Source organism: Pseudorca crassidens, chromosome 14 (genome assembly GCF_039906515.1).
Source record: "Pseudorca crassidens isolate mPseCra1 chromosome 14, mPseCra1.hap1, whole genome shotgun sequence".
NCBI classification, from domain to species: Eukaryota; Metazoa; Chordata; class Mammalia; order Artiodactyla; family Delphinidae; genus Pseudorca; species Pseudorca crassidens.
Window position 1 is genome coordinate 6,973,066 of NC_090309.1, and position 13,149 is coordinate 6,986,214.

Below are 13,149 nucleotides of genomic sequence, written 5' to 3' on the forward strand. Positions count from 1 at the left end.
TTTGGAGGAACACTATCTAACCCAGTACAGATGTGGAATTATTCCACCTTAATTCAGGAGTAGAAAAATAAGGGAAGTCAGCAGCTTTGCCTTAAAAACAAAAATTACTTCTTAAAATCAGTTCTGTCCAAGGCAGATAAGATTTTATAGGAGCTGAAGCTTGTATAGTGGTTTTTTGTTTTTTTTTTTAGGGGTGGGGGTAATGCTTCTTAAGAAAAGGAATGTAAAATTCCAAATACAGAGTTAGGTATGAAAATGCATATTTATTTAGAATTTTTAAAGAAGTAAATTAAAAGTTTTAAAGTTGACATATACCACACCCATCACAGAATACTGAAAGCCGTTTTTATTAACTGCCTGACACCTTTATGATACTTTTCCTTCCTTTTTTTTTTTTTTTGGTTGCATATGCTTCAATCACCTCCTCCTATGACAGTTTTGTACTGTATTAGTTTCTTAAGAGATAATGATATTTAAATTCTGTCTCTCGCATGGTTGTTGAACAAAATTGTAATTTCGAAGTTTCAGTTTCACAAGTTGTTATTGGTGGTGTCATTGAAATTGTTAGGATTGCTGTCTAAATTTGGGGAAGCCTAAACTGAGCTTCTTTTATATATGAGCTGTAAAGTTCAGGCATTTTTCAAGGTATCTCATGGAGGGGTGACTCATCTTACATCCTTCATCACCGCCCAGTAGAATTTTCTGTGATGATGCAAATGTTGTATATTGGAGCTAATGTGGTAGCCGCTAACCAAGGTGGTTATTGAGCGCTTAAAGTGTGATGCGTGTGGCTAGGAAACGGAATTTTTAATTTAATTCCATTTTAACCCTTTGCTCTTCACCTAGAAATCTGCCCACTCCCAGCCCTGGGGCCAACCTCAGTGCCCTCTGGTGGGCCCCCCTCCAGGCCCAGTGACTATGTCAGCAGACTAGAACCTGAGCCAATGAATTTGGTGAAACCATCTAAGGCTGTGGAGGTATGAAAAAATCTGTCTCCTTCACTCACCTGCGTGTGCTCAGAATGACTGTTGAATCAACATGTTTAAGAAGGGAAAGGCGGGGCTTCCCTGGTGGCGCAGTGGTTGAGAGTCCGCCTGCTGATGCAGGGGACATGGGTTCGTGACCCGGTCCGGGAGGATCCCACATGCCGCGGAGCGGCTGGGCCCGTGAACCATGGCCGCTGAGCCTGCGCGTCCGGAGCCTGTGCTCCGCAACGGGAGAGACCACAACAGTGAGAGGCCCGTGTACCGCAAAAAAAAAAAAAAAGAAGGGAAAGGCGTATCGTTCTGGAACAGACTCCTTTTTATGTTCTCGAGGCTTCTTTCAGCATGAGGCCCCATGTGTCAGTCAGGATAGACCACGATGCTACAGTAACAAGCACACCCCCAAATCTCTTGGTTTTCAGATGGTAAAGGTTTATTATTTTACTTCCATGACATATCTATGAATGGTGGGCACCAGGGATGCATGGCCCAGATCCCCTTCAGTGCAGGACTGGTGGCCTGCTGCTGGGAGAGTGTTTTGCTGTTAGCCCCTTCAGGTGACACCTCACACCAAGTCTCATCCCTTCCCAGAGAAACTCACATTCAGTGGTTGATCAAAGTGATAGCATTAAGGGTGCAGCCATCTCAGCCCAACATAGGACAACTCCGAAGGGTCCTTTTAGCTCCTGAGTTCCCTGTGAGCCCAGCAGAGGCTGCTGTTGCACCTGCAGTCTGGCTGGACTTCCCCCTTCCTGCCTGAGGTGTGAGTCTCACAGGTGTTGTTTCTAAGGGCACGCTTTAATAAATATCCTGCAGGAGGAACTCTTGTCTTAGAGTCTGCTTCCCTAGAGCCAGCCTGCAGTGGTTTAATACCAGGAGTGGGCCAAGAAATCAAGTGATCAAGTGGGGTTTTGGAGTTGGATTACTCACCACTTTCTGGCAGTAACTCCCCATCACTGGCCATAGGGCCTCTTGCATGAAGTCACCATCTAATGGTTAAAACTTGCACTGGTGGTGAACTGGGATGGTGTACTAGCAGAAGGAAATGCACTGGTTCACGCAGGGTGTCAGGCCTTTGAGAAATGCGTGTAAATAGTTATAAGGACAGTGGAATTGGGCAGCTATTGCTAAGACCGATCGATGCTCTAGAAAAAGATAAAAAGCTATGAACAATTTATCACCAATCAAAAGCCCTGGGAAATTTTGAATACCCAGGTTCCCCTGAACCTTCTGAAGCTTAGAGATGATGCCAGGGCTCCTTCCTGTAGGGCGAACACCATGGGCCCTTCAGAATCTACCCCCACCTACCCTCCTGGTCACTAAGCTTATAACTGGGGTTAAATCACAATAAAACCCACGCATAGACGTTCTGACCTGATTAGGGGTAGGGGAGAGTGCTGTATCCCAGAGGAGCGACAAGACCTTGCCCATGGGTACCAGCAGAAGGCAGAAGACTGTGCCTAGGGTGGGATTCTGTAGGTGCTTCATCAAAGGGTTTGGAACGTCAAGTTGAGTAAGAGAGAGCTGGGTGATGTGGGTGCAGTCTCTTGGGACTCCGTATCTGTCTAACACACTGGGAGGACTCCAGGAGATGGGAGAATGCCCTGGTGAAAGGGGTACCAGAAACCCTAAAATCCAGCCCAGAGCTGATGTGGGAAAGTGCATTACAGAACCCAGCCCACTCATGGCCCTCGGGATTGGAGAATTCCCGAGCAAGAGAGGTCACGTGACAGACGTAACTGCCAGAGGCAGGTGAGGCGTCACAGTGGAGGGAGGGGTGCTGCTGACCCACACGTGGGTACCGGGATGCTTATTACAGCAAAGTGTCCCTGGGCAGAACAGACGCACAGCCGCCAAGGGAGCTGCTCCGTCCGTACCCCTCAAAGAAGTCAAGGAGCTGGGACCAGGAGGTCAAGGGGAGTTACTCCAACAGAAAATTCACATTCCTTTGCCCAGTTTCCGTATCTGAGTCAGTTTCAGACCCAGAACCCACTGCCTGAAGAAGAGACCAGATCCCCAGAGGAAGGGGACGGTCACACCCTGGTAAGTTTCTCTTGGGCCTTCTGCAAAGGTCCCTTCAGCCAGTCGTTCAGCTACCAGTGCACCAGGGGAAGAGGAATATTTCGCATTTCGAAGACTCTCGGACATAGGATCCGGGTCTCTATTGTTATCCAGGCACATGAAACATCATCCTGGCACCCCTGTTACAGTGGGGTGTATGCAGTCCTGGTCAGGACCTAGCTCCCTCTGGGTCCGTTGGTTCACAGACTCGCCAGCCCAGGCGGTCCTTTCCCTGGTCCCTGAATGTGTAACAGAATAGACCTACTTTAGGGTCTTTGGCCTGAGAGGTAAGAGCTGTCATAGTGGGGAGGGGCAAGCAGAAGCCTCTGAAACTATTCCCCCCTTCCTCAGCCAGATGGTGAATGGAAACAATCCTGCGTCCCAGTGGGATGGCAGAAGTTAGTGTTAAGTATCAAAAGGATGCAGAGGCAGTGGTCCCACCATTTCTCCATTTAATTTACTCGTCTAGCCCTTGCAAAATCCCAGTGGATCCTGGAAGATGAGAGTAGATTCTCCTAAATTCAACTGAGCATTCACCCGGGTCGCAGTCTGCCACACCAGATGTTATGTCTTTGCCAGGATATATTAACTTATTTGAGGCAAAGGGTGTACAGACATAGATTTAGCAAATGCATTTCCTATGAGAAAAGAGGCAGTTTGTGTTCACATGAAACAAATACATACACTTATAGTTTTGTCCCAGGACCAGTGTTGACCCTTCTGCCCACCGTCACGATATAGTCTGAAGAGACCCGGATCATCTGGAAGTTCTGCAGAGCATCTCATTAATCCACTGCACCACCTGATACCATCCTAACCAACCTGGATTAGCAAGAAGTGGCCAGTGCGTGGAAGGCCCGGGTGGTAGAACGTGCATTGCAGAGGGCGGGAGATAAACCCTACGAAGATTCAGGACCTGCCGCCTCAGTGAAGCTTTTCAGGGTCCAGTGGCGAGAGGCATGCAGGAACAGGATATCCCACCCGAAGGAAAGGACAGACGATCGCCTCGTGCACCTCCCACCATGAAGAAAGCAGCACAGCATCTTGTAAGCCTCTTCAGATTTGGGAGGCAGCGTGTTACATGTCTGGGGATTCTGCTTCAACCCACATATGAGATAAAACAAAAAGCTGCTGACTGGCGGCAGCCCAGGCTGTGGTACAAGGACCCCTGACATTTGGAGCGTGTAACCTGGCAGGTGTATCGTTGGTGGGAAAGGAGCTGTGTGCTTCTATGGACAATCACAGCACATACCCCTTTGCCTCTGCAGAGCAATACTGTGCCTCTTCCACTTTTACAAAACACTCCTGGTACCCTGCGGGGCCCTGGTAGAGACGGGACCCTTGACCATGGGCCGTAAAGTGGCTGTGCAGCCACAGATGCCCTTGATGAGCTGGATTCTGACACACGCCCCCAGGACAAGGCTGGGTGGGCCCCCAGGATCCATTTTAAGATGGAAGTGGTACATCTACAGTCTCACATAAGCCAGAGCAGGGGGGACAGCAAACTACACAACTCGTAGCCCAGATCTCTCTATCACCCACAGTTCTTGCTCCAGGGCAGCTCATCCGTTCCTTCCTGTGACTGGGAAATTGTGTATGACCAGACGAAGGAGGAAGAGAAAGTCCAACTCTAGTTCATGGTCAGGTGGGCTTGGTACATGTGTGGAAGCTGAAAATAGATGGCAGCTGTATACACCCGCAATCAGGGGTGGTCTGGAAACGGTAACAAGGCAAAAAATCACACTCTTAAATCGGAGCTCTGCAGGTTGAGATGTCTTGGTTCCCAAAGGTAGACTTCTGCCTGGGAACATGTGAGCCTCATTGAATTACAAGCTGCCGTCTTCATCTGGGCGTGTCAGAGTCACCGGCAAGCAGGAAGAGGCACCATCCTGATGGGGGTATGTGCCCAGAAGGACGAGGCAGGGCTGCTGCACACTGGGATGTGTGAACCCGGGTGATGCACGGGCTGCCACGTGGGCCTCTTGCTGAGTGTTGATGGTAGATGAACAAGCAACAACTCCAGCCTGAGAAGGGCATGTAGACCAGCGTTCATACTTCGCAGAGGTGAGGTTCTGAGTCATCACATGGATTAAGCCACTGAGACCAGCAAAGGTGCTAGCTGAGGCGAGGGGAGCCTGGAACAGATGGTCCAGAAGGGGGATAGTGTTATCAGCTGTGGTCTTGAAACCAGCAACAGAGGCATCCTATTAACCTCCTTTTAAGTGTCCCCCAGGAAGATGAGGAGGCCCCCGGGAATCTTGAAGGAGCTGCTTCCAGAACATATATGAAGAGATGTGTCCAAGAGGCACAGATCGGTTTATTGATTATTTCCACCAACAACCTCAGAACTGAAAGATAATTCGTGGTACTTTGTGACAGAACAATAGGAAACTTGGACACTCCAGAAGGGCTGTTTTTCTAGGACCGGGACCACCCCCTTGCCAATCCTCTTCAGCAGGAGGGGGCAGTGACAGCTCTGTCATGAGAGAGAGAGGAACTCCCCCCCCCCCCGCCCCGGTTCTTCAAACCAAAGGTTGCCATGGAGATGCACAGTAGACTTGACACTGTCAGGGGTCCCTGTTTCACATGAAACCTCAGAAGCCGACTTTGGAAAACACAGCGAGTGACTGGCCATTGTTTCAGACAGCAGAAGAAAATGAGAGGCAGCGGAGGAAACGGTAGCAAGTAATAGATTCATTCCTCTTGCAGCAGTAACATCAGACCAGACTGTGAAGCTGTAGGTCAGATGCTGAGTGCCTGGGCCGTGGCTTCCCTAGGATGCCCACAACACGGGCAGCAGCACAGGAGAGCAGGTCGAGCTGTGTGTCCAGATCCCTCCCTGTTTGTTTCTTCACCTCTTCAAGACAGTTTCAGAAATGCACTTCTGAGAAAAGATCTTATAGCCAGTAAAACTCTGCGGAGCAAAGACAAGCAATTAGCAATTGGCATAAACACAGCCCTGGCAATGAGTAGCAGTAAGTAGCAGGACCCTTATAAGCTCAGCTTACAACTGAGGGCCACCAGGTGGATGCTGTGGCCGCAGCCAGGGCCTTGGAGCCGGAGGAAGGGAGGGGGACGAGGTGGGGGGACACCCAGTGTGCACCAGAGCTGATTGTATGGTGCTTTCCTGTGCTTTCTGGCTGCCCACCTCTGGACACAGCTGGGCACACCCTCAACTCCAGCTGCTGTTCACATGAAAGGAGGCTCTGAGAGGCCCCCAGGCCCCTGCCGAGACTGAAGCCAACAGGAGACTAAAGCTACATCAAAGCAAAATGTAGCACCCAAGTACCTTGTTATATTACAGGGCTGTTTTTAACTCTAACATGTGGCATTTTGAGCCGTATCTGTGCAAGTTAGTGAGGGGGTGCTTGTGGAAGGGCAGGGATGGGGTAGGATTGGACTCCTGCAAGGACCTTCTCTAATTCAGTGGTTCTCAAGTTGTGGGCCTGGACCAGCAGCTTCAGCACTGCTATCTGGGAGCATAACTCATCTCAGCTTAATTTACATCCCCCAGCAGGAGGAGGGAAGGTTTTCTCCTCGCCCAGCAACAACCTAGCCAATGAGAAACCACAGCAACGCCTAACTCTCGCTCTCCTCCAATGAACTTTAGTTCAAAACAGCTCCTCCCAACTTCCCCCTTCTCTTCTATGAAAGAATGCTCCTCTCCCGTGTCCCCCAGCCTTGCCCATGGTTCACCATACTGTGCATGGCCTGAATTGCAATTCCTCTGCTGTTCCCGAATAAACTCAATTCTGCCACCTAAACCACCTAAACCACCTAAACCACCTTGCATGTTCTCTAACTGCCATGTAGCCTAAGCAATAAGATGTTTGCCCAAGTTGTTTTAGAGGAACTCGGAGTCAGCTGTGTCTAGTTTGAGCTGAGCTGGTTGAGACCGGAGTAGACCACCAAGCCTCCAACTGGACGGGTGCGAGTGTCCACTCAGTGACCTTTTGGTGTCAGAGGGCCCCAAATCCCACCCTCAGATGTGCTAAACACCTCAGTTTTCTAAACGTACAGAGGCCTGTAGCGTAGTCACACCTGGGCAGAAGGATGATTACTGCACCTTTTTCCATTGCCTTTCCCCATACCCCCAACGCCCCTCATGTCTCAGACCTGCCCTACTGCTTTATACTTGATCCCATAAACACCCCTTGCTTTCGGGGCCTGTTCTCCCTTCTCCTCTCTTGGCTGCCTCGTGAATAAACCCTCTCTTCGTTGCAAACCTCCGGGTCTCACCATTTGGGCTGGCTGCCTGTGGAGCAAGACGAACCTGCTTGGGTAACAGAATTGGGACCTCAAGACAGACAAGACAGGTCTAACTCCAGAACCCACAGTCTGAGATGATGGAGCTCTTGAATGACGCTGCTCCCTCAGCAACCTGTGTCAGCCTCCTGGATTCCAATTGTCTATACTTTTTATTTCCCTGCCCTGGGCTCTTCAAAGGCAGGGATCCAGTCTTTTTTTTTTTTTTTTTTTTTTTGCGGTACGCGGGCCTCTCACTGCTGTGGCCTCTCCCGTTGCGGAGCACAGGCTCCGGACGCGCAGGCTCAGCGGCCATGGCTCACGGGCCTAGCCGCTCTGCGGCATGTGGGATCCTCCCGGACCGGGGCACGAACCTGTGTCCCCTGAATTTGCAGGTGGACTCTTAACCACTGCGCCACCAGGGAAGCCCAGGGACCCAGTCTTAATTCATCTCCCCAGTATGTGCACAGAGCTCTGCTTTAGGCTCTCATAGATATTTGGTGTCTCAATGAATAAAGGAAGAAAGGGAAGGACAGCAGAGGGAGGGGAGGACCGGATGGGGGGAGTGTGGGAGGGGCAAGTATTGGGGAGAAGTTCCTTCTAAAGGACGGGGTGTTTGGCGCCATCTGCGGTACTGCAGAGGACTGAGGCGCAGGGGTGTGAGCTGTGGGCAGGGCGCCCCGTCGGGGGCTCAGCAGGTCTTAGCTGAGATCCCAGGACAAACGGCTGCAGGAGAACAAAGCACGATCGCCCTTGCACAGGCATTGGTTGTGGAGCAGAGCGCTTCCATAGGCCCACTCTCGGCGTTTCTTCTCATCCAAAATTCTAGGCAGGGGTGGACTTCCGTTTATGGGAACGGCAAGCGGGATAATTCTGGCTATAAATGTAGCTCCCTTTTCCCACTGATCTATATCATGTATGCCATAATTTCTGGTTGGTCTTCGATGGGTGGCCTGTCACACTCTCTAGTTTTAAATTCCTCTCTCCTTGAGCCATTTTGCCAACTAGTTAATACTGAGAACTATCTTATACTTAAACATACTTGAGAGCTCCAGTCAAAGGAACCCTGGAGTGAGTTCTTTTATGAAGCCGAGAGCCTTTTTACAAAGCAGAAGGATTTTTCTGTTTTACACGTTTAAATGATTTTTGAAAAATTCTGACCCAACTGTACAAATAGTAGAAGATGACGCTTTGATGGGATGTTAAACCGAAACAGCCCAGAGTCACGTGGAAGTTTCACCTGTGGCTATAAGTTAGTCAGCAGCAGGTCAGAAAAAGGGTGAAGGGTCTCCATGAAATGCACCCGGCAAACTTGCTTATTTTGAAACAGACCTTTCTACTGAATGCTTCCCCACCCCTTGCCCACGGTGGAAACGGCAGCAGCAGAAGCAGCCTCCTCCTCCAGAAGTGTTTAGTGTTGTTTCTCTCTATTTACAATCAAGAATCGTTAATAACTATGCCAAGGGAGCAGGTTTGAAAGGTAGCCCTTGGGGCAAAATCCATGGCTGAGTCCTGTGATTCTTCCCCTTCGAGTGGTGCTGGAGTGTTAAGACCACGGAATTTGGAGTCAGATCTAGGTTCAGATTTTGTTTCCATCACTCACTAGTTGTAGGGCAGGTAACAACCTCACTAAGCTTCATTTTTCTCACCTGTGAAATGGGACTAAGAAACTCTTATCTGGCAGGATTATTACAAGAATGGATGAGACAGTGCATGTAAACACAGCAGGCACTGAAGAAATAGAAGCTGTTATCATCACCACTAGTTACAGATGAGGCTTCTCTCTTTTTTCTGCCTGGAACTCAGAAGCCATGAGTGGAGCTCTAGCAACCCTGTTGGGATCATGATGTAACTTTGTGAATGGAAGTCATGCTTCAGGACTGATGAAGCAGAGGGCAGAAGAATTGGGGTCTCAGATGACATCGTGGAGCCCTGGATCATAGCAGTCCTGGGCCACCTACTTCTGAGGGACTTTAGGTTGTATGAGAGAAAACGCCCCCTACCTTGTCTAAGCCATCATGACTTGACACGTGTTAGTAGCAGCCGTGTGCAATTCCTTGCCGTGTGGCTTTAAGGAGAGACCTCCTAAAACTTCTGGCCCTCACTTTCATTTCTGAAATAAAGGAGGGGCTCAGATAACCCCTCTGGACTTTCCCCTCTCACATAACAGGCTCCTATTTCGACCTCCTGAGCCTGGGGGTTACACCAAAGCAGAGTTTTTGCCTTGATCTTTTTGCTTAGTTGCAGCAGCCTGGTTTGGGGGTGGGGCAGGGGATGGGGAGGAATGGGGCAGGTGGAGGGGCCAGTAGAAGGTAGCAGTAGACCTGAGGTTAGCTCAAGATTAGATCAAGACCTTGAGGTCCTCATCACCGTGTTGCTGTCCCCCTAACACTGCCTACAGGAGGGCGCCCTCAGCCCACTTCCCGAGCTCAAGGGTTGTCGTGGTCAGCATACCAGGAGGATATTTGTTCCCACAAGCTCAGCCGACCTCTTCCCAGTCAGAGCTGCTTCGGTTGCCTCTCCTCCTCAGCGGGATGAAAGCAAAACGTCTAACAAAAGACATCAATCTCGTGATTTTTTAGATGAGGAACTAGAGCAGCAAGCAGCCGTGTTGGGAAATGGCCACAGGGGGTCGCTGCGCGCTCAGTAATGAAGGGATGGACGCCAGCCCTCGGGGAAGGGGAGACTGTCTAGGAGGGTTCGGATTTGAGGAAGGAGCTGCCCGTGGAAGGGATGGAAGATCTCCTTTCTGCACAGCTGAGTCCCCCAGTGCAGCCGAGAGGGAAGAGCCATAGTGTTGTCTTTGACCCCGAAACCAGGCTTGCAGAATATTACTGTTATTGTTTTCATTGTGATAGGATTTTGGAATTCTCATGTAATCTTTTCTGGCTGACAGATCATGAAAGCTATAGATCCTCTCTCTAAAAAGGCCAAATACCCACTACGATAAATCAAGGCCAAAGCCTGGAGCCCAGGGGGTCCTGGTGGTAAGTAAGTGTCTAGCTCCCCTTGCTGGATGGATGGTAAGAGAACTTCAGGGCTGCCCTAGTCACAGGTTTGAATCCCACTCTGGCGGGGTGACCTGCTTTACTTATTGGACGCTTGCTTTTCTTACTTATAAGATGGGAACTCTGAGTTCCGCCTTGGTCGGGAGTTACTGTGGGTACAGCACACGGAGAGCCGTCAGCAGGTGGCCATGTGCCTCCCAGGTTGGAAGCACAAGAAAAAGAGGCCTGGGGAGAAGCCGGTGGGCTGGGATGTTGTTACCAAAAGTGGGGTCCAGGGGCTTCCCTGGTGGCGCAGTGGTTGAGAGTCCGCCTGCCGATGCAGGGCACATGGGTTCGTGCCCCGGTCCGGGAAGATCCCACATGCCATGGAGCGGCTGGGCCCGTAAGCCATGGCCACTGAGCCTGCGCGTCCAGAGCCTGTACTCCGCAACGGGAGAGGCCACAACAGTGAGAGGCCTGCGTACCGCAAAAGGAAAAAAAAAAAAAAAAAAAGCGGGGTCCAGCAGCTGGACGTGCAAAAGCCAATAAGGTGGCAAGGTTGGTGGAAAGGAAAGTTTGCTTTATTGCGGAGGCCGGCAACTGGGGATGGGGTGTGGGGGAGTTGGGGGGAAGGCAGACTTGTGTCCAAAGGCCGATGCCCCCCACTGACAATCAGCGGGCCAGAGCTTTCATAGGCGGAGGGAGGGTGCTACACGCAGTAGCGGCACAGTCAGCTCTGACTGTCATCTTGAAATTGGTCACGCGGTGGTCTGATCAGCGTGGTCATCTCGATTGTTTTAAGGACAGTTAGTCTTCAGTTCCAGGGTCGGTTTGTTTCCATTTCTTTGAGGCTGGTTCTCAGAATTGTGGCAGCTTGTGTCATGGCTACAGTCTGGTCATCATGTAGTTAACTTCTTCCACCTGGAGGGGGTTTTAGTATCTATAAGACAGCTCACAGGAGATGGCTCAGAATATTAGCTGTAGCTTTTAAGGAGGAACTAAAGGTCCTTGACTTTGCTTAATGACTCAACTATTAGTTTTGTCTTGTTGGACTGTTTTCCTTTGTTTCTGCACTTTCTCACTTCTCTAGTTAAACTTTTTCTTTGGCTAAAGGTTTTCCACAGACAAAAGGCAGGAGGAGGACATGGGCAAGGACCACAGGGCCCTGCTCCGTTTCAATATGAGCTTGGATGTGTTTGCATGTGGCCGGGAGAGGCAGGTGGACGGGCAGCCTAGGGCTCAGGGGAGCTGGAGGGCTCTGGGGTGGTGCAGATGCACGGGGTGTAGACCAGTGGTTCTCAAACTTTAATAAGCTCGGAAGCACTGGAAGGCTGTTGAAACAAAGATCGCTGGGTCAGCGGACCCTGAATACCGTGCAGTTGTAACCAGCTCTTTCTGGATCCCCAGCAGGGGGCCTGGATTCGCTGCTTTTCAGTGGTTGGTCTAAAGGCAGGGATGAACTTCAGAATTTCTGGTCGGTTTGGAATTGTGCCTTAGGGAGTGTCTGGCACACCATCTTCCTGTTCCTTTATTTTTGCCCCCAAAAGATTTCATTTGACCAAAGGGTTCCCTGGCTTTAAAACATTAGAATATCATTGGTCTAAACCAGTGGTTCTCAAAGTACATTCCCCAGATCTGTGACATCAGCGTCACCTGGGAACTTGTCACACAGCCAATGTCTTGGGCCCCGCCCCCTACCTGCGGATCAGAAACTTGGCTGGGAACCAGCAGGCTGGGGTTTAACAAGCCCTGCAGGTGATGGTGATGTGATTTAAAGCCTGAGAGCCGCTGGTCTGAAGGAAGTGTGGGCCCGGTGCTCGGGCTTCGGCCATTCTCCCGTTGGCAGATTTGCTCTTAGTGTCCTTCTCCTTAGCGGCCCTTTCCTCTTTGGCATCCCCATCCCCTACCTTTCCCACCTCCCCTCATCAGACTCCGGGTGTCTAAAGGTGCTTGCCCCTCCCTCTGCTCCCTGAGCTGGCACCTTGCAGTAGAGAGTGAAGGGCTCACCAAGTACACTAACTTCCACCAGTCCCATAAACGGGGGTAAGGAAGTTCCTGCCCAGATTTCCTCTTGCAAAAATGCATGCTTCCTTAAGAAAAAGAGAAAGTAAGAATCCCAGGGCCAGATGGGGATGCTGGGATATTTTGTGGCCTTTGGGCACCCCTCAGATGGCTAATGACAACAGTCACCACTGGTGGAGAGAGTATAATAGTGTTACTGAGTCCGAGCTCGTACGGCTCGCCACACAACAGGCCAATAAATCAACAGACGAGTTGCTGGGGCAAAGAATAGCGACTTTATTCGGAAAGCTGGCATGCTGGGAAGATGGTGGACTCCTACCCCTAAGAACCATCTTGCCTGAGTTAGAATTCAGTCTTCTTTTATACTAAACGGGGAGACAGTAAAGTCAAACATTTCCTGGGTCTGGTCAGACTCCATAGGGGACCTGTTACTTTCTTCCATCCTGCAGTCATTCACAGGTGGGCCTGATCAGGATGTTTCCTGTGAGCTAAACAAAGGTATTTTAGCTTACTGCTCATTACTTGGGAGGCAGGGTTCCCAGAGATGGGCCATTATGTATAATTTAAGCTTCTAGGCAACGTCCCTTTAGTGATTAACTTCTAGCAAAAGCAATAAAATACAAAGGTCAAAGTAAAAGAAACACATCCAATATGGAGTCAGATTTGTTCTTCCCTATTACAGTAGCAGCCTTTGCACCCAGCCAGGGTGACCCCTGCCCCACACTGACCCCCCCACCCCACCCCCCAGCTGTCTTCCCCCCAGGCTGCTGGGTCCCTGAGGAGACCGGGCCAACAGGACAGCTTGTTTGAACTGATCAGGTCTACACCCCTTAAATTGTGGAGGCACTCGT

The 13,149-nt window shown here is 50.4% G+C and overlaps 1 protein-coding gene across 1 annotated transcript in view; it reads left to right on the plus strand.

Annotated features, from left to right (window-relative positions):
- Window positions 1–7,490, plus strand: part of LONRF2 (LON peptidase N-terminal domain and ring finger 2) — a 96,765-nt gene extending 89,275 nt beyond the window's left edge. The window contains exon 13 of the mRNA XM_067704165.1: window positions 847–7,490. Within this exon, the coding sequence (XP_067560266.1) occupies window positions 847–983 (137 nt within the window). The 3' untranslated portion in view covers window positions 984–7,490. The remainder of the gene's footprint in view (window positions 1–846) is intronic.
- The last annotated feature ends 5,659 nt before the right edge of the window (window positions 7,491–13,149 follow it).